This window comes from Alternaria postmessia (assembly GCF_024291825.1).
Source record: "Alternaria postmessia strain BMP 2775 chromosome Unknown scaffold_13, whole genome shotgun sequence".
NCBI lineage: Eukaryota > Fungi > Ascomycota > Dothideomycetes > Pleosporales > Pleosporaceae > Alternaria > Alternaria postmessia.
The window spans coordinates 245,436-264,742 of record NW_026260086.1 but is presented as its reverse complement, the minus strand read 5'-3'; the positions used below and the strand labels follow the sequence as shown (position 1 = coordinate 264,742).

Here is a 19,307-nt window from a genome sequence, read left to right as displayed (position 1 = left end):
TAATCGTGTGCTTGTAAGATTTAGCTGAAAATTCGGTGTGCGCCTTGTCTGTTCCTGGATTAAAGAAGGCCGCCAAGCGCAGCCGTTGCCCATATACTACTTTGTCTGCCCTACAGCCCACTCCTTCCTCGCACTATCCAGCACAACCACCAATTACAAAGAAACATTTTCGTCCACGTCAAGCCCTCCCACACTCACACCACCGACGACCATATAGACGACGGCCGACGATACGCTGCCTCACCACACCCTTCTCCGCATTTCCTGCAGCACCGAATCCACGCGCTGATCGATTTTCGCCCGCCCTGGTCTGCCGAATCGCTTGCAACCCCCACGACTGCTCCGGAGTACTTGAGAATCCCAAATTATCCATGCAGAGTGCATGCAAGTCAATTCTCCAGTAATCCCAGCTGACCTGCGTCTGCATCTTCGCGCAGCGCGCGCTTCCCAGTCCCAACTCGTCATAGCCCAAACGCATTCCGTCAGTCTCACGATGCAAAGCAGCTCCTAGCCTGAGCTTTTCCACCAGGACCCAGCAGGCTGTTGATCCTGTCTGCTTTTATTACCCAAGTGGCGCCCGCACGCCGTTACGCTCCTTCTCACTCAGCATTGCCCGCGCCATGAAGATTTACTAGCCCGCCCCGATTCCATCTGATTCAAGTGACACTACCACGACCATGTCGCTGCTACACGACACCTACTCGCGACCGCGCATGCCCTCACCCCAGTCCAGCTACGCCCGCGCCATCAACATTCCCGCCCGTGCCAGTCCCGCCCTGACGGCCTCGTACCTCAATGGCTCCCTGCAATCTACTCCCGAGGGCATGGTGCCCGTCTCGTCGTCGCTACCCGCCATTCCCTCCTACACCCTGCCGGAGTCGCTCCTTCCCCCTCCACCACCACCAGTTCAGTCGCCGCCCACATCCTCACCTTCGGCCATGGCCGAGGCCCTGGGAAAGGGACCGGGCTTGATTCGCAGAGTTAGCCGGGGCGCCCAAAACATTCCAGGCCGCTTCCGCCGAGGCAACACCTCAGCACTACGCGACAAGAGCTCCGGCCCCGTCATCATGCGCCGCCGCAGCGACAGCAGGACTGCCGCCGACGCCGACACTGGCATCTCCGATTTTGACGCCTTTGAAGAGGAAGAAGCAGTAGAAGACCCCTTTGAGCCCATCCACGGCCTTGGCATCTCGAACCCGACCCCAAGCTTCAGCTCGATACCAGATGCCGCAGTTGTCGCCCCAGTGCGCAACTCTCGCCTTGAGCAAGGCACCGTTTTGAGGAAGATTACCAAGAAGGAGAAGAAGGAGATCAACCTGCGGCTCGATCTGGAATCGGCCAAGGTATTCTGGGATCCATCGCGACCCTCCAAAGCCTTCTACATCGATGATGTGAAGGAGATCCGCTCAGGACCGGAAGCAAAGCACTACCGCGAAGAGTGCGGCCTATCCGAGAACTGGGCACCCTACTGGTTTACCATCGTGTACACCGACACAACTCGCTCCAAAGGCCGGATACGAACGATGCACTTGATTGCGCCCGACGTCGGTGTCTTCAACATGTGGACTCAAACACTTGAGTCTGTGTCGCGCAACCGCATTGACCTCATGGCCGGCCTACTTGGCTTCGCGGACAAGAGCGCAAAGCTTGTCTGGCAACGCGCAATGAAAAAGCGCGGCGGAGGCGACGAGTCTCTCGACTTCCCAAGCACTGTCGAGCTGTGCCGAAGCTTGCACATCAACTGCACAGAAGCCACGCTTCGCGCCTACTTCTCAAAAGCCGATACCCTGGACGCTGGAAAACTCAACCAACAGCAATTTCTGTATTTCGTCCGACGCCTCAAGGAGCGCAAAGACATCAAGGCCATCTATAAGACCTACACATCTGGCTCGAAAATTGAAATGGACAAGTTCACCTTCTTTACCTTTCTGCGTCAGGACCAGGGCGTAGACGTGAACGAAGACCTTGAGTACTGGACAAACACTTTCGAGAAGTTTGCGCGCGCGACAAGACCCAGGATGGCTGCTACTCCCACTGAGGGTGGGGATATCCCATTGCCCTTGGCAATGAACTTCCCGGCTTTCCAGACGTACCTGACATCTGCCGCCAACTCCATCCTCAAGCCAGTCGGTCAGCCAAAAGAACTCAACCGACCATTGAACGAGTACTTCATCTCCAGTTCCCACAACACCTACCTGCTCGGCCGCCAGGTCGCAGGCGAGTCAAGCACAGAGGCCTACATTACAGCGCTCCAGAAGGGCTGCCGATGCCTTGAGATCGACTGTTGGGATGGCGCCGATAACATCCCTGTTGTTATGCACGGCCGAACCTTGACCAAGAGCATCCTTTTCCAAGACACCATCAAGGTCATCAACAAGTATGCCTTCACAGAGTCACCTTACCCAGTCATCCTCTCGCTTGAGGTGCACTGCTCACCGATTCAACAATCTGCCATGGTCAAGATCATGATGCAGGAGTTCGGCGACAAGCTGGTGCTCCAGCCGCTAGACTTTGACTCGCAATCGCTGCCTACACCCGAGGAACTGAAGTACCGAATTCTTATCAAGGTCAAGCGAGCTGCTGGTGACGAGATCGATACCAGGGCCCTCATGGGCGAGATCACCTCAAGAAGACAGCGCAGTTTCAGCTCTCCTTGGTCACGTCCTGTGATGCTGAATGACAAGCTCGTCCCAGACTCGCCTCTTCTTTCCAGCCCCCCTTCAATGAGCCCGCCAGAGCGATCCCAGTCGTTTTGGGCAACACCACGAACTTCAAACAATACGCTACCCACATCGGCAGCGGTCAGCTCAGCTGAAGACAGCGATAGCCCTAACGCAACCACTGCCGAGACAGCAGAGATAGTGGATGATCGCCGTAAGCCGAAGAAGACTAAGACCAGCAACATCACAAAAGAGCTCGGCAACCTCGGTGTCTACACACGCGGAGTCAAGTTCACAGACTTTGGCAGCATCGATGCGAACACGTTCAACCATGTCTTCTCTATCAATGAGCGAGCTTTCGAAAAGCTCACTAAGCCTGGAGCTCGTGAGAAGCACTTGCTCGAGGCACACAACATGCGTTGCTTGATGCGCGTCTACCCTCACGCCTTCCGTATCAACTCATCCAACTTCGATCCCCTCAAGTTCTGGCGTCGCGGCGTCCAAATGGCTGCGCTGAACTGGCAAACTTACGATCTTGGTCAACAGTTGAACGAAGCCATGTTCGCTGGTGGTGAAGACCGCACAGGCTACGTGCTGAAGCCGGCTGCACTTCGTCTCGACCCAGAGGCCCCAGCCACTAGCTACAGGAAGGCACCCAAGAAAGAAGTCAAATTCACTGTGCAGATCATCTCCGCTCAACAGCTACCCCGCCCCCGCGGCCTTGGACAAGAAGCCAACATCAACCCGTACGTCGAGTTTGAGATGTACTGCGCAGAGGATATGGGTGCGAATGCCACAGGAATTGGTGGACAAGACGCATCAGCTCGCAATGGCCATTCTGGTATCGGCAACCCTCTGCGCAAACGAACACGCATCGTAGAGGGCAATGGCTACAACCCTGAGTTCGGCAACGAGATCGATATGACGGTCACCACTAGATACCCAAGCCTTGTCTTCGTGCGCTGGACTGTTTGGAACTCGCTCGATGCACGAACCACCAACCACGCCCCTCTTGCTACGTTCACAGCCAAGCTCAACAGCATCCAGCAAGGCTACCGCCATCTTCCACTTTACGACAGTAACGGCGAGCAATATCTATTCTCCACCCTCTTCTGCAAGATCAAGAAGCAGGACATTGTCGATGCGCCCGAACCTTCCGCAAGCGCTTCTTGCGGGTCATCCATTGAGCCTACCAGCCCACTTCAAGAACCCACAAGCAACAAAGCGAGCCGCAGCTTTGTTAGACGCTTGATCAGCCGAGCACCTAGCGAGCGTAGGAAGCGCAAGGAAGACCTACAACGGGCGGGAAGCGAGTCGCGCGAGTCTGACCTAGACTCTATCAGTCGCTCCAGCACATTCGAGCGATAGTGTGAGCTTGCAACATGACGCCACTCTTTGCAGCTGACGACGCCGCCACGCGTCAACTCGGCTTGAGTCGTCGGCTGCAGTTGTACTATACATTTCTATCCTCTACCGACCTCTACTCTGGTATCCTAAGGCGTTTCGGTTCGACTTGATGCATTCGGCATATAATCCCGCACCCTATCCTCAAACAGAACATCGCGTCCTTGCTCAACCGCCTCGTTGGCAAGCTCGCTTCCGACGGCTATCAAATCCTCATCGAACCGCAACATGGCCTCGGCACTCAAAAGTTATCGCTGATCACCTGTCCTGTTGGACGTCGATCGTTTCATTACACTTCTCTTCTAGCATATACCCTTTCTTCAACCAATACTTTGTTTCTTCATTGGTCGTTGGCGCAATACTCAACTATGGGGGCAACAAGGATGGTTTGCCGGCGAGCAAACCTTGACCTTAGTAACTGCATCTTGGCGATATCCCATAGACTTGCTTCTTGAGCTTCATTGCTCGTTCATTACCCTGTACAAAGTTTCTACCTGTATTCTCTTGTTTCCTTTGTTAGCAACCTCATAACGACGCTACGACAACACAAAACTGCTTTGCATAGCATTGTTTTCATTTGCCGAGCCTGCAGTGCGGGGTTTTCGCATGGGAAGGTCGGTTGTTGGTTTTCGGTTCGTTTATTTTCTTTATTTCGTCTCCTCCTTCCGGCGGTGGCCTGTGAGCGGTTGGGAGGACGATCAATTTCGCTTCAATGCAGGACATGGTTTGGTGCAACTTTTTTCTCTTCAATTCTATACGTGGGCCGGCCCGGCTTGCATGCTAGTCTTGCAAGGAGAGAGGGGTGTGCATTGGCCAATACTCACCTCTTTGGCTTGGTGTGGGTTATGGGCATGGCATGGCGTGGGATACCTAGGTTAATTATCAGGAAGATACCACTCAACAACTATTTAGAAATGATACCATACGACTTCGGCGCTACGATTGCGCGAATTTGGAAGTCAAATTTCCACACATACACATTCTCGATGCTTCTATGCTTTAGCCACGGTGGTGAAAACTTTTCCTGATCTCAGGAGAGGATACTGACGGAAAGGGGCGATGGGTTGAAGCGGCTTGCCTTGCAGCCCGATCGACGCTGCCGTTCACGATCTTTGCCTCGAGAGCATGCGCTACGCTGCCTCGAACCATTTCCTCGGAGCCGCAACGCCGCACGCATGGCACAGTAACATGGTAATTTGACATGATATTTTAGCTAAACCTGCCTGCCACGTTGACGTGGCTAGCTTCCGTTCTAACCTCCTTACTCTCCGCACTTGCAGTGTTTAGCTCGCAGAATGATCACTCGACTCCTGCCAACACATGCTCTCTCCTACCTCGGCCGCCTAACCCCACACTCCACATATTGCTTATGCACTTACTCCGCACCTTGTGTGTTTCAAACAATCATGATGTCGTGACTTCATCTACGTAGAGTTAACGATACTAACGTGCGGAGAAATTCTCTAGTCTGCAAGAAAAAAGTAAAGGAGCAAAGCCTGTGTCGATTTGGACCGCTGTGGCGTCAACGGAACGGGCGCTCGCTGGCTCTATTTGCAGCGAACGGACGGGTAGGGCAATTTGGTTGGGAAACAAGGCGCGCGCCCGATGCGAGGTTCTGACGGGCAGCGGAAGCGTGGGCTGGTTGTTCCCCGCAGAGCAGAAGCCACTATCCGGTCTTGCGGGAGATGCGGATGGGCTGGACTGGGCTTTTGGTCATTGCTCAGAGAAGTGAGGCAACAGGGGAGATTGGAGACGGAGATGTGCCGATAGACTGGGATTACTCATAGATAGGACTTTACTGACATGTTATAGATGCGCATCTGGAAAATGGGCAATTTCGTCATGGAATGACGGTTGAGGCTGGTAAGCCAAAAAGCAAATCCAAGACGGAACCTCACGGCACGATCCGATCACCGTAGTAACGTTACACAGCCGTATATATACGTATCAATGCATCAATCACAGCCAATAATTCTGCGGCTGTGCTGTGTGACGCGAACTCTGGTCTTTTGCGGCTGTGCTCTCTGCCTAATCCTTCCACTCCTTCCATCTCACCTTCCCATTTCTTGACCTATCACTATCGGTGTGGAATTACTACGGAGCAGTGCAGCTTTGCCTTGTATATGTACCGAGTCATGCCACGCAGCTACCTCCGTTCTATCCATGTATGTATGTTACACAGCATGCACGCAATACGTAGTGTCCGAGCGTTTGCTTTCGCGCCTTTGCCAAATGTATGTGTCTTTGCTGGTAACTTGGCTTTCTTTCGCGCCCGCGCGTAGCTGCACGCAAGACACGCATGTAGTGGGTAAGAAGAAGGTTGCGCTCACAGTGTTTCGGGCATAATACTTTGGGCATGAGGACAACATTGGGCATCGGAGATGTTGTGGGATGCGAGGTATGCAGAACATATGCGAGACATCGCGAGTGATGTCTCTTCCTGACCACATGAATGGCTCATCTGTTCATGAGCTACGAATCTGATCGCCTGAGAAAATCCTGGAAAGGATTGCGGGGCCGACCTCCTTGTACGTACGTGTTCATGTACGACTGCCCTGTGAGGACAGACAGGTGCGGAGCTGAGAAGGATGAAATGCGCGATTAACGAAAGTCTATTTGCTCGGATGCTTATCCGAGGCTCTTCTTGAGTGAAGGAGTATGCATGTGATGGCAGAAGTGACTTAGCAGCGGAACGTGGTGGTGTGCCTTGCGTTTACGATGCTGTACGCCATGGAGTAGGGCCGATTGCACTATCTATGGCTATTTGCATGTCATGTCACACGTACGGAGCGGAGGTTGCAGCATGCACGAGGCTGAAAGCAGAGGTTCGTTGCATAAGAGAAAGTTCGGCAAACTGATTCATATCGGAGTGTATCACTGTCGTTTATCGGTGAAGATGATTGTAAGCTGAGCTCCTCGGCCACAAAAGCGTCAGGGCGCTGGTATGGGGGCGCCTCGCTTCTGTGGGGCGTGAAAACTTCTATGTAAGGATTTCATGAATTTGGTAACACTCTGTCATTTGTAGGATAAGCGCGCTCGACTCGGTATTAGGGACAAGGTACCCACTACGTTATAGAATGTGAGGCTGCAAACGTGCATATAGTTTCTTCCGCACGTGGCGCCGTTCTCCGACTGAACATCAGGTCGCGGTGTGATGAGGCTGCATACTTCTTCCCTTGTATAACGGGTTTGCCGATGATTCTCCGCAGGCGCAAATGGCGGCTGATAAAGACTCCATTATTAAACTCGTCACAAAACAGGGTCCCACGGCTAGGCAGTTGGCATGCAGTGACCATGCGAACTTGCTGTGGATCGGATGCTGAGCAACGTGGTACTTCTTGTGGGGTTGCGCATGAACGGATAGCCGACTGTATGTCAGCTTTGGGGTCTTCCGGTGAGGTGCTCATCTTGCAAATGCGGCGTCCTGCATGACCAAGTGCAGGAAACTGTCGTCTGATAGAGTCGGAGTCAGACCGTATATGCACGGGCAAGCGTATGCAAGCCTCAATTTTGATAGTGTTATTCGTCGCTTCGAGTTTTCGACCATGTGTAGAATGCGAGACGAGCGGACCACATGAGCTGCTGACTAGTAGTAGGCTTGCATACATGCGATACATTCAATGCAATGGTGATCGGATGACCTGAACCGAGTTGATGCGCAGCATGAACTGATATTCTTCATGATTCAATGTCTATCAAGTCAGTGAGCCAGAATCTCGGAAAAGCTTACTAAGATGCGTCGATATAGTCGGCATATCGCGTTACCACTATAGCCGCAAGTGCCGCGAAAAGAGTACAAACCAACCTACAATGCTTTATTCCCGCGGCTTAAGTAGCGATCGACACCCTCAAGGATGAGCTCGTTGGACTACAGTAACAGAATTTTTCTAGAGCGACTGTTCGGAGCCAGTTGCATAGCTTGGCATTTGATGCGTCTAAGTGCTATAGGAACATTTCAGCCGATCATCTTGCTTCACTTCTTTGGCATCATAAGTTGTGTAGTCGAGAATCTTTTCTCCATAGAAGTTACGAGGCGAGCTCCAGTGGACCAAGAGACGTACACGTAGCCATACGACGTCATACCGCGATGTTCTCATGCCCAAAACCTGTGGAGGTACACCCACTTGATGCCTTTTGGGCATAGATACCACAGTCCTTTACTTCTGGGATTTCCGACCTTAAGGGGTGCAGACCGTAAGATCTCGTGATCTCGTCTCTCTGCCTACCAGAAGGACTGCCATGTTATCGAGGTTTTTAGTTCGCGGCTTTCAGTTTGATCAAAACGCGACCACTCCCAGAACTATGTCATAGGCTGGCTGGTACAGTATGCGCGGACTATTTTGAAGGCGATTGCAGCGGTGGACAATGCATGGACGTCTTGTCACAAGCGCGCCCCGCATAAAATACACAAGCGTTGATCGATCATTCGGCCAGTCCCGTGCGGCACGTTGCCTCGTTGTTTCCTGGGACCGACGCGCTGCCCGTGTGGTTGCAGCGGCTGCAGCAACAATGCCAGCGGGTACTGTGGGGCATTCGGATGCTCTCCGGCGATAGTGCTCGGCGTTTTGTTATAGTATCGCGTCGGCAAAAACCCAGCCTTGATAAATGGAGAATTGGATATATCAACATATGCCGGTACATTGATTGCTGTAGCTGGATCCACAGGCGTGGGGGTTAGATATCAAAAACCTTCGCCAATGACTTATCGCTAACATGCGGGCTGACTTCCCGAATGATATCATCGAATCGAGTGCTCTTGATAGATTATCCAGCGATTTATAAGTTCAGCATATTCTTCGGATGATGTGAATATCCTCGACGGGACAATCTATCCTTCTCTGCTCGACTAGGGTAAATACGTAGTTTGGCAAAGTTCGCAGATTTCCGAGTGACGGTTGTGTTTGATTACCGCACATGCGAGTGCATGTTGTTGGTGTGAGGAAAGCGTTTTAGGGGTTTGGTAGTGTGCAAGCTTCAGAAGCTGCGGCTGTTGATATACCTAATAGCGTTCCGTTCTGAAAGAGACTCCGGGAGATGTTTGGTCAGGGTCTTGTGGCTCGAAGATGCTTGCGGTAACGTGTATGAGGAAAGTATACTTTCAACTATCCTCAACGAAAAGACGTTGGCACTAGGGTAGACGATCCACAAATGCGGCTCTGCTGCAGGCGGTACGACAACTGAGTTTCGAGATTCGTTATGAGGTTGGATAGAGAGGCTGCCATTGCCACAGAGTTTGGGCATGGTGGTGTTCCGGAACCACAAAGGACAGGAGGGCAAAGCGGGATTCGAATGAGATTCGTTTGTTTGACGTGGAGTGAGTGTTTTGTGGAGGAAGTCGCGACTGCGTCAGGTGAAAGTGCGCTAAGCCGTGTGCTCCGATATTCCGACCCCCGCTGAATTGCTGTAACCTTGAGACACAATCTTCTCCGCCACACCAACCACTTTCGCGCGCAAACACGCCAAGCGCAACCACCAAAGATCCCGGCTGGAAATGGTGTGAGCACGAGACTTGTTTACACCCCGATCTGAACACCTCCGGCAGCAACTGCCCTCGAAACTCCAATCTCAACCCCACGAATTTCGAATCAACCAAAGAGCCTCCGGCGCGAGCCTTCACTATGGAGGGCGCCTTTACGCACATGGGCAACCACCTGGTGTCCGACTCCGCCGCCACCATCAATGCCGGCGACGTAGACGAGGGCATCCTAGACGGCGACCTTTCCCGCGGCGGTCTTTCTCGTAGACGACGCGCGGATGACGACGAGGAGTACGATGAAGACGATCTGGAGAGCATGGCCAGTATGCCGGTGGGTGGGCGCAATGGCCAGTCTGCTATGCGGGCGGAGGATGCTGAGGTCGAACTACCAGCACATGCTTGTACGTAAACACGGTCTGGGTGGATATGGGAGACATGCTAATTTCCTGGGTAGGCGCATACTGTGGTATTCACAATGCCGGCAGCGTCGTCAAGTGTCTCGCATGCAGCAAGTGGTTCTGCAGCGCTCGTGGCAACTCTTCGTCGTCGCACATCATCAACCATCTCGTTCGCGCCCGTCACAAGGAAGTCCAGCTCCACCCCGCCTCTTCGCTCGGCGACACGACGCTCGAATGCTATAATTGCGGTACCAAGAACGTATTTCTCCTCGGTTTCATCCCCGCCAAATCAGACACCGTCGTTGTTCTGCTGTGCCGTCAGCCATGCGCTGCTATGCCTTCCCAAAAAGACATGAACTGGGATACCTCGCGTTGGCAGCCGCTGATCGAAGACCGCTCCTTCCTTCCCTGGCTTGTACCTGCCCCAACTGACCAGGAGCAACTCCGCGCCCGCCACCTTAGCCCCCAGACCATTGCCAAACTTGAAGAGTTGTGGAAGGACAACGCAAATGCCACCATTGCCGATCTTGAAAAGGGCGCTGGTCAAGAGGAGGTTATTGCCAAGGTCTTGCTCCGATACGATGACGCTTTCCAATACCAGAACGTCTTTGGTCCCCTGGTTAAGATCGAGGCCGACTACGACCGCAAGTTGAAGGAGTCACAATCGCAGGATAATCTTGTGGTTCGCTGGGATATGGCCCTGAACAACAAGCATACCGCTAGCTTCATCCTCCCCAAGCTTGAGTTGGGCGACGTCAAACTCGCAGTCGGCGACGAAATGCGACTACGCTACACTGGAGAACTCCGCCCACACTGGGAGGGTGTTGGTTATGTCATCAAGATTCCCAACAACCAGTCCGATGAGGTGACAATTGAGCTGCGCACCAAGGGCGATCACAAGTCTGTTCCTACCGAATGCACACACAACTTCAGCGCCGATTACGTCTGGAAGGCTACCTCATTCGACCGCATGCAACACGCCATGAAGACTTTTGCCATCGACGAGATGAGTGTATCAGGTTACATCTTCCACCGTCTTCTCGGCCATGAGGTTGCTGCTGCACCCATGAAGATTCAGATTCCCCGCAAGTTCAGCGTACCGGGCCTCCCTGAATTGAACGCTAGTCAGATCAACGCCGTGAAGAGCGTCCTTCAAAAGCCACTTAGCTTGATCCAGGGTCCTCCAGGTACCGGAAAGACTGTCACTTCAGCCACCATTATTTACCATCTCTGCAAGATCAGCGGCAGTCAAGTCTTAGTTTGCGCGCCCTCTAACGTTGCTGTTGACCAGCTGTGTGAACGTATTCATCTTACTGGGTTGAAGACCGTTCGTGTCACCGCTAAATCTAGGGAGGATGTCGAATCTCCAGTTGGCTTCCTCTCCCTTCACGAGCAAGTCCGCATGAACGACACCAACGTTGAGCTCAACAAGTTGAACCAGCTCAAGAGCGATGTCGGCGAATTGTCAAGTCAGGACGAGAAGAAGTTCAAGCAGCTCACTCGTGCAGCCGAGCGTGAGATTCTAAACGCAGCCGATGTCATCTGCTGTACTTGTGTTGGTGCCGGAGATCCTCGCCTTTCCAAGATGAAGTTCCGCACTGTCCTCATTGACGAATCGACTCAGTCAGCTGAGCCAGAGTGTATGATCCCCTTAGTTCTCGGATGCAAGCAGGTCGTACTTGTTGGTGATCACCAGCAACTTGGTCCCGTCATCATGAACAAGAAGGCCGCAACAGCTGGTCTCAACCAGTCCCTATTTGAGCGTCTGGTCATTTTGGGATGCTCACCCATCCGCCTTCAGGTTCAGTACCGTATGCACCCCTGTCTCTCGGAATTTCCTTCAAACATGTTCTACGAAGGTTCTCTCCAGAACGGCGTCACAATGCAGGAACGCATCCGTCGCGACGTCGACTTCCCCTGGCCTGTCGTTGACAGCCCAATGATGTTCTGGTCCAACCTCGGCGCAGAGGAGATTTCAGCGTCCGGTACATCCTACCTCAACCGTACCGAGGCCCAGAACGTCGAGAAGATCGTCACTCGCTTCTTCAAGGCTGGTGTACAGCCTGGCGATATCGGTATCATTACCCCATATGAAGGTCAGCGCAGTTACGTTGTCAGTTCTATGCAGGCAACGGGTAGCTTCAAGAAAGAGAACTACAAGGAAGTTGAGGTTGCCTCCGTCGATGCTTTCCAGGGCCGTGAAAAGGACTTTATCATCTTGTCTTGCGTTCGTTCCAACGACCACCAGGGTATTGGTTTCTTGAGCGATCCTCGCCGTCTCAACGTTGCCTTGACCCGTGCCAAGTATGGTCTTGTCATCCTGGGTAACCCCAAGGTTCTCTCGAAACACCCCTTGTGGCATTACCTTCTTCTCCATTTCAAGGAGCGCAACTGCCTTGTTGAGGGTCCTTTGACCAACTTGCAGGTCTCGCTTCTGCAGTTCAGCCGCCCAAAGCAGACCTACCGTGGACCTCAGCGTTACCAGATGGCCTACCAGCATGCCAACGCTATGACATCTGGTCGCCAGGCTGGCTTCAACGGCAACAAGCCTCGCCAGGAGTACAACGACAACGGATCCATTGTCGGCTACATCCCAGACGACGTCTCTTCAGTCCACTCTTCTGCCCTCGGTGGTGTTGGTGTCCCGTCCAACTATCCTCCGATGTTTTCCAATTTCCAGGAGTCTTGGCCTCTTCCTGGTCGTCCAAATGGCAAGGGCAAGAACGGCGCACCTCAAAGCGTTGCTGGTGAGTCAATCGCCGCCAGTGAGCTTACCGATACTCGCAGCGATGCACCGGGCGGTATCAGCCTGTCTGGTTTAAGCTTGAACGACTACAACAAGCCTACTTCACTCAGCCAGTCTGACCGCCTCAACCGCTACGTAGAGAACACCCGCCAGGGCCCGAATGTTGGAACTGGCTTCGGCGCTGGTCGTGGTCTGCCACGTGGGCTTGGTGGCTTCGAGGATGACGATGCTCGTAGCGTTTCTACGGCTTTTGCCAGCCAGATAGGCACTGGTAATAACGGATACGACTGATCTCTTGTCTCCTGATACCATGGGAACTACTCCTACTGGTTTCTTTCCACGTTTTGGCTACGAGCCTCTCTTCCACCCACTGGGGCAAGATGCTTCGCCGGGAGCCGTCCAATCTACAGTGCGCTCCGTTGGTAGAACCAAAGAAGGCGACTGCCAGTGCGTTAGCACCGATATCAATATTGGATCCAGTCCGTACTGCAGCCCAACACGGCACTTATCCTCCAGGCGCCATCGCTCATGCACTCGTGCCAACACGCGGCCGTATACCGCCATGCGTATGAATCCGAGACTTCACACTTCGACATGGGCAGTGAAAAGTCGTATGGAGGACATGACGTAAGACGGGTTACCCTGGCTGCAGTGCGGAGGGCTTCGTCGGCTGTCCTGAAGAAGTGGCATTCAATTTCTCACATTCCTTGTTGCCCTCTTGGGCTTATCACAGCTTTTGTACGTAGAAAAAGGCGAGAAAATCATATTACAGTTGTTGTTAGAGAATCATAAAACATTTGCTTTACATTTTGTTCCGTCCTGCACTTCATCTATCGACCTTTGTTGTCATGCGTATACTGACGATGATGACAATTATCACCACCACTCTCCGTTACGAGTTTTCTCTATAACATTGTCCTGTCCAAACATCTTTTGCTCGGTATTGTCCATGAAACTGGGACATGTTTTTGCTCTCGTTCTCTTTATCGGAAGTAAGATCGATGCCAGCTCCAGCGCACATGTCGATACTCGCCAGCTCTTTGGATGACAAGGTCAAGGAGCGGATGGAAGTGACAAGCAAGCAGAATCCTGTACTTTTTGTAGAGCCTCGAGGTCTGAATGATGTGTGGGCAGACATTAAAACCACTTATGCATGTATTTTGCGTGAGGTTAAAGCTTGGTACATCTGTACTGCTGGGGCTGTTACGATGCGGGATACATACTCGAGGGGTATATATAACCCTCGTTGTCATTAGCATGTCACCTCCTTCTGTCTCATGGTATTCACCAGGCCATAACCATGCACAGCCACTTCATGGATAATGCCATTAATTCCATTCAATGCAAGTGGTATCAATACTCCATCATGTATCCCGGCGCTCACAGGACCTGCGTCAATGCGCAATCATTCCAAACTCGCGCTCAACATTTATTTGCCGCCCAGCTCCTTCTCGATTTCCGCCTTGAGGTCCTCAGGCTTCTTGGTGCTTGCCCACCTGCCCTTGACCTTTCCGTCACGGCCGACGAGGAACTTCTCAAAGTTCCACTTTACGCGCTTGAGGCCCATGAGGCCGGGCTTCTCGTTCTTAAGCCATTCGAATGCGGGGTCTGCCTGTGCGCCATTGACCTGTTGGTAGAGGGAAGGATTAGCCAGTGTTCAGTCATCGTATGGGGAATAGTTCGTATATATATCAAGACAATGTGGTGTGAGAGGGTTCTACTCGTACTTACATCAATCTTTCCAAGGACTGGGAAGCTAACGCCGTAGTTAATCTGGCAGAACTCCTGGATCTCATCGTTGGAGCCTGGGTCCTGGCCACCAAACTGGTTGCATGGAAAGCCGATAATCTCAAAGTCGTTGGGATATTTGCCCTTGACCTCCTTGTATAGCTTCTCCAGACCCTCGAACTGGGGTGTGAAGCCGCATTTCGAGGCGGTGTTTACGACGAGGACGACTTTGCCGTTGAGCTTGTTGAGGTCGTAGGGAGAGCCCTTCTCTGTGAGTTGTTAGCGGCTGAAGTGCATCAGAAGAGGTGGTGTGATTAGTAAACGTACTGTCCTTGGGCTTGAAGTCGAAGAAGCTGGTAGCGGAAGCCATGGTTGTGTAAAGCGCCTTTCTTCCTGTTCTTTCTTTTGTTACGTGGTCAAACTTCTTTCCGGTACTAGGTGTGTAGGAACGTGTAGAAATCGAGTAACAGACAGGTGCAAAAGTGGTGGTCAAGCTTCGGTGCTTTAAGTTGTGTCGCAAAACAGGCCTGAAGTTCGTCGCGATACGCGGGGCTGTGCTTGTCGCCCCTCCCAATCGAATCATGACATGTGATCTTAGACCTGCACTGACAAAACACGGAGCTCCGTTGATCGTTTTTTTCTGCTTACTCGAGAGGCACTGGTCTGGCCTTGCACGTTTTTGGCTGACAGTTTGCGGCTTACGAAATAAGACCCTGATGGAGACCCGATCGTTGGCTCTGGGCTTGGGTGGTTGGGGGGCTGCCACCTGCCACAGAACCTCGGCTTGTCCCGCCCACTACGTCTTACGGACGAAAACCCAACTGCGGTGGGGCGCCGTTCAAAACGTCGGTGATTGCTTCCTACTTTTGGGAGTTGACGCGATCGGTCCTATCTTGGAAGAAGGTATTTGGAAGCATAGAGGGGTTGCCGAAGTATGCCGAACATCCTCGAAGCCCTCTGTGAAGGAGACCGCATGCGCGTTGTCACTATCACCACATTGGCAAGCAATTATGCACATTGATTTTGAGATATGAGCGTATAACAAGAACAGCATGAGTAACAATACTATGTACAAAAACAACGTCCCCCTTCAGCCACCAACGTCCGCGCGGCGGGTAATGGTGGCGATACAAGACCGACCTCTCTCCATGGTCATCCTTCTTCGTATCCAAATAAAACTCCATATCCAAAGAAATACAGCTTCACTAATTACACTCCTCCGTTAACAATAGATCAATCTGATACATCAACCAACTCATGCCAACCATATTGCAATGAGTATGACCTTAGTCCATCTCCCCTCAACGGGGTTGCTGTCGCTCTAAGAGTCGACTAGCGATCCTGCGGCATCCAGTCCACGGCTGGGACATGTCCTTGGCTCTGTATCCTGGGTCTGTTTCCGGAGTTGTGGCCAACCAGGGCAAGAGGCATCCATCCGAGACTTGTGGCAAGTCATGGTCCTTCATCCGCTGGCACGCGGGAATCCATCCGGGTTCGGAGAACGCAGAAAATCAAACGCGATGTGTGTATATGTATTGCAAAAACAAGGGTAGGGGTCCGGCTGTGTGATGACAAACCTGCTTGCGGCTGTATCAGCAGACGAAGTCTACCAGACACGTGTGCTTCATTCAGCCGCCGAAGACATCCCGGTACTGAGTGCAGATGTCGTGAAGACCAACAACCTCCTTTGTGAGCTGAATGTCGTCCCCAAGATCACTGGGAGTGCTGAGATTAGTCAAGACATCAATGATGTGTTGCTTCTTGCTCAAGAACTCCTTGGTGAGGGCCTCACGGCGCTGCTGGCGTTGTTGCTCAGCAGTAAGCTTGACGACTTTGACGCGCTTCTCGCCAGTCTCCTCGGCTGACGCCTTGCGCTTGCGAGACGCCGACTTGCGAGGAGCTTGTCCTTGGACTGGCGGCGAAGGCTCTGTGGTGGGCCCGTCATATTGGTGGACACGCTTCATGTGGTCAAAGAGGTTGTAGCGACGAGGGAACCCGTGACCCGGCACGGCACGCTCACAATCGCGGAAGTGGCACAGGTGTGGCCTGGCTCCGTGACCGTGCATGCCATGTGCCTCACGCTCGTGACGGAGGAGGCATGCAGTAGAAGAGAACTGCACGCCAACGCACGTCTTCTTGTTGCAGCGGAACGGCTTCAGATGAGAGTCCACGTACTTGCTGTTGAAGGGGTCAGCTTCTGTTGCGATATGATTTGCGTGATGGGTGAATGACTTACTCGTAGTTGCACTTCAAGGCTGTGGGCTTGTGTGTACATCCTGCCTTGCCCTCTTCGGGGCAGTGATACTTTCCATCCTTGTCTGGTGTTTGTTGGTAGAGTGGGTGGCTGCGTGCAACCTTGGTACGCTCTTCTTCAAGCTTGGTCTCGGCCGCCTCAGACTGGGAAAGGGTGTCTTCGTTATCATCAACTGACTGCGCTACAGATGCAGGCTTGGCATCTTCGATAGTGTTGTTCATTGGCTGGGGGAAATGAACGCTAGTAGTGCTGGTAGGGGTACCAACAAATGCGCCGAAGCCGACATCTTGGGCTGACGCTCGCCGTGACTCTTCTTGAAGAGAGTATGATGATGAGTTGCGCAGGGTAGCGGGACGTTCTGGAGTATCGAAAGAGGCGCTGTGCCAGTTTCGTTGAGGGGTGGTGTTGAACATGTTGTCGTTCGTAGGCCACGATGTGAATGTGAATGGGTTGTTCTGGAAGTTGGTCTCGGGTGTAGCCCATTGTGGTGAGTCGCTGAGGGTAGCGGGCCCGAAGCGAGGCATGTTCGCTGTCGAGTAATGTGTGTAGTCCTGAGCAGTAGAATAGTTAGCATACGAGAGGGGTCCCTCTGTGGCATTCCATGTTCCGGATGTGGCTGGCTGATGCATGTGGCTCATGTCCAGGTTCTCTGGGAATGCGCTGTAGTTGTCGGAGCTCATGGTCGGCGAGTAGATATCGCTGCCAACGAACTGGTTGCTCATCCGGCTCCCCTGGCGGTGTAACTCTGGCTTTTGGGCTCCGCGCCGGCTGGCGCCACTCTGGCTCTGGTATGCGCTGTCCATGCTGCACTCAGACGCAGTATCTTTCAATTCGAACAAGTCTGAAGTGTGCATGTCCTGGAAGTCTGAAGAGAAAGGAAAGTCCGGCACGGAAACAACAGGTGCTGGAATCTCCTTTCGCCACTCAGTGATGTTTGAGATGAAGAATGCAGTCTCCGGTGGTGAGTCGAAGAAAGAGTCGCTAGACGCCAAAAGTTAGTCTCCATGCATTCGCACTGCAAACCTGACATATTCGTGAAGACAGAAAAGGAAAACGCCATGTTAGTATGTCCGAGCGAGACCTATAAGCACTGAGTCAGCTAATGCAGAAGGGTAAGTATGGTTAGCACGCACCTGGAGGATACCGGTACTGTCCATGGCTGGCGAAGTGGCGGCGAGGTTCCTATGGAGTAAACACCACTTGCATGGTGAGTTGCGATGAATCCAGAAGTCCCAAGGCGACAGAATAGTAATCCAGTGTTCGATCCAATATTATCCAGAGGAAAGCCAGAGACAATGAAGGGGACTGATCATCCAGAACATCTTGTGCTCCTTTAACACCACTCAAGTTAGTTTCGGATCAATAGGTCGATGTGGATAGGCTAGAGCTATAGCCTCCAATACGTACTTCGTAAGTCCAACTGTCTCCAAATCAACTCCAAGACCATGGAAGGGTCTCATTAGCGTCCGGTGGGAAGTCCAGGTCAAGGTGTCCATGTCATTGTTCCTCTTGGCAGAGAAGTTCCTCGGTCTGGTCCATAACGGGTTCATCAGGATAGTGGCTTCCTTTGGAATGGATTGCGTACATTGATACTACCAGTCGTTTGTCGCCTAGCGCAGTCGAACAACAACATAAATTGAACGACATTGCTGAGAGTTGCCTACGTTGTCCTGAGGCGATGCAGGGTTGCATGCCTTTGTCGTATATCATTTTCGTAATAGTGCGTCGTAGCGCATGTGACTAGCGCGAGGATCCACTCGTGTCCGTTCACCGCCGTTTCGAGAGCATTACATCATTGCTCTGAAGTCGGGGCAGCGAGGCCTCGTGGTTGTCGTTTCTACAAACACTGCAAGGGCAGTGTGCTACGTCTCTCGAATCCTAGGAGGCTGATCCAGGGAAGCATCCGGTTTTGGTAACTGAAGAAAAGTGGCCATGTGGAATTCCATTACCGGGGCGGTAGATCCTCTGGAAGGTTGTCCTGTGGCATCCTCTGGGCATCCTTTTGTGGGCTGTAATGGCGGCAGAGCAAAAAGCAAACAACAGTAGGAAAGAAACACATGAATCTAGCAACACAGGATGTCGTAGTAGTCAAACGTAAGGAAACGCGTAAAGCAGAACATGAGTTGGGGGAAAACCGTTGGGCAGTAAGTACCTGGATAGGGCTCCGTCTGGGCTCCGAATTGTCATCCTGAGCAAGGGCTCTTTTTTTGTGGTCGTCGACTTTGATGTTCGTTTCTAGCAAATTGTGCAAGAAAAATCGCTGGGGGTTGCTTGTTGGCAGAGGCGATTGTCGATTTCGTGTGTTGGTGGTGTGGTGTTGAAGAGGGAGGGAGGAAACGAGCGGGACAAGAATGTGTGTGGGCGGGCAAGAGTGCTGACCGGTTGGTGGCTTAGTACGAGTGCCAACGCATGGAGCGAGCCCCACAAGCATATCCCACGAGTAAAATCCTGTTGCGGTGCTTCGGCGGTTCCAAAACCAATGGGCCAAAATTCTTTTGCGGCTGGGTAGGGACGGGTGCACTTCTTATCAATTTGTGTCAAACGCTAACGTCACAGACATGGAGCTCGGTTCTCCAGTTACCCTGCGCCTTTCGCGACTCACAATGGGAGGACAGTGTTCCGAGTCGGCGAAATATTCTTG

The 19,307-nt window shown here is 52.5% G+C and overlaps 3 protein-coding genes across 3 annotated transcripts; 1 reads left to right on the top strand and 2 right to left on the bottom strand.

Annotated features, from left to right (window-relative positions):
- Positions 1–677: 677 nt before the first annotated feature.
- J4E82_003151 (uncharacterized protein) lies at positions 678–4,028 on the top strand (the record flags this gene model as incomplete). Its single annotated transcript, XM_051729440.1, has 1 exon — positions 678–4,028. The coding sequence occupies one exon, from the start codon at positions 678–680 to the stop codon at positions 4,026–4,028; it is 3,351 nt and encodes a 1,116-aa protein (XP_051590824.1).
- A 10,085-nt stretch (positions 4,029–14,113) lies between these two features.
- On the bottom strand, positions 14,114–14,782 carry J4E82_003150 (uncharacterized protein; the record flags this gene model as incomplete). The annotated part of the gene is made up of 3 exons (XM_051729439.1): positions 14,114–14,311; positions 14,416–14,681; positions 14,740–14,782. 3 exons carry the CDS (start codon positions 14,780–14,782, stop codon positions 14,114–14,116), a joined length of 507 nt encoding a protein of 168 aa, XP_051590823.1.
- A 1,258-nt stretch (positions 14,783–16,040) lies between these two features.
- Positions 16,041–17,823, bottom strand: J4E82_003149 (uncharacterized protein; the record flags this gene model as incomplete). The annotated part of the gene is made up of 4 exons (XM_051729438.1): positions 16,041–16,590; positions 16,649–17,647; positions 17,683–17,747; positions 17,800–17,823. 4 exons carry the CDS (start codon positions 17,821–17,823, stop codon positions 16,041–16,043), a joined length of 1,638 nt encoding a protein of 545 aa, XP_051590822.1.
- Positions 17,824–19,307: the final 1,484 nt, after the last annotated feature.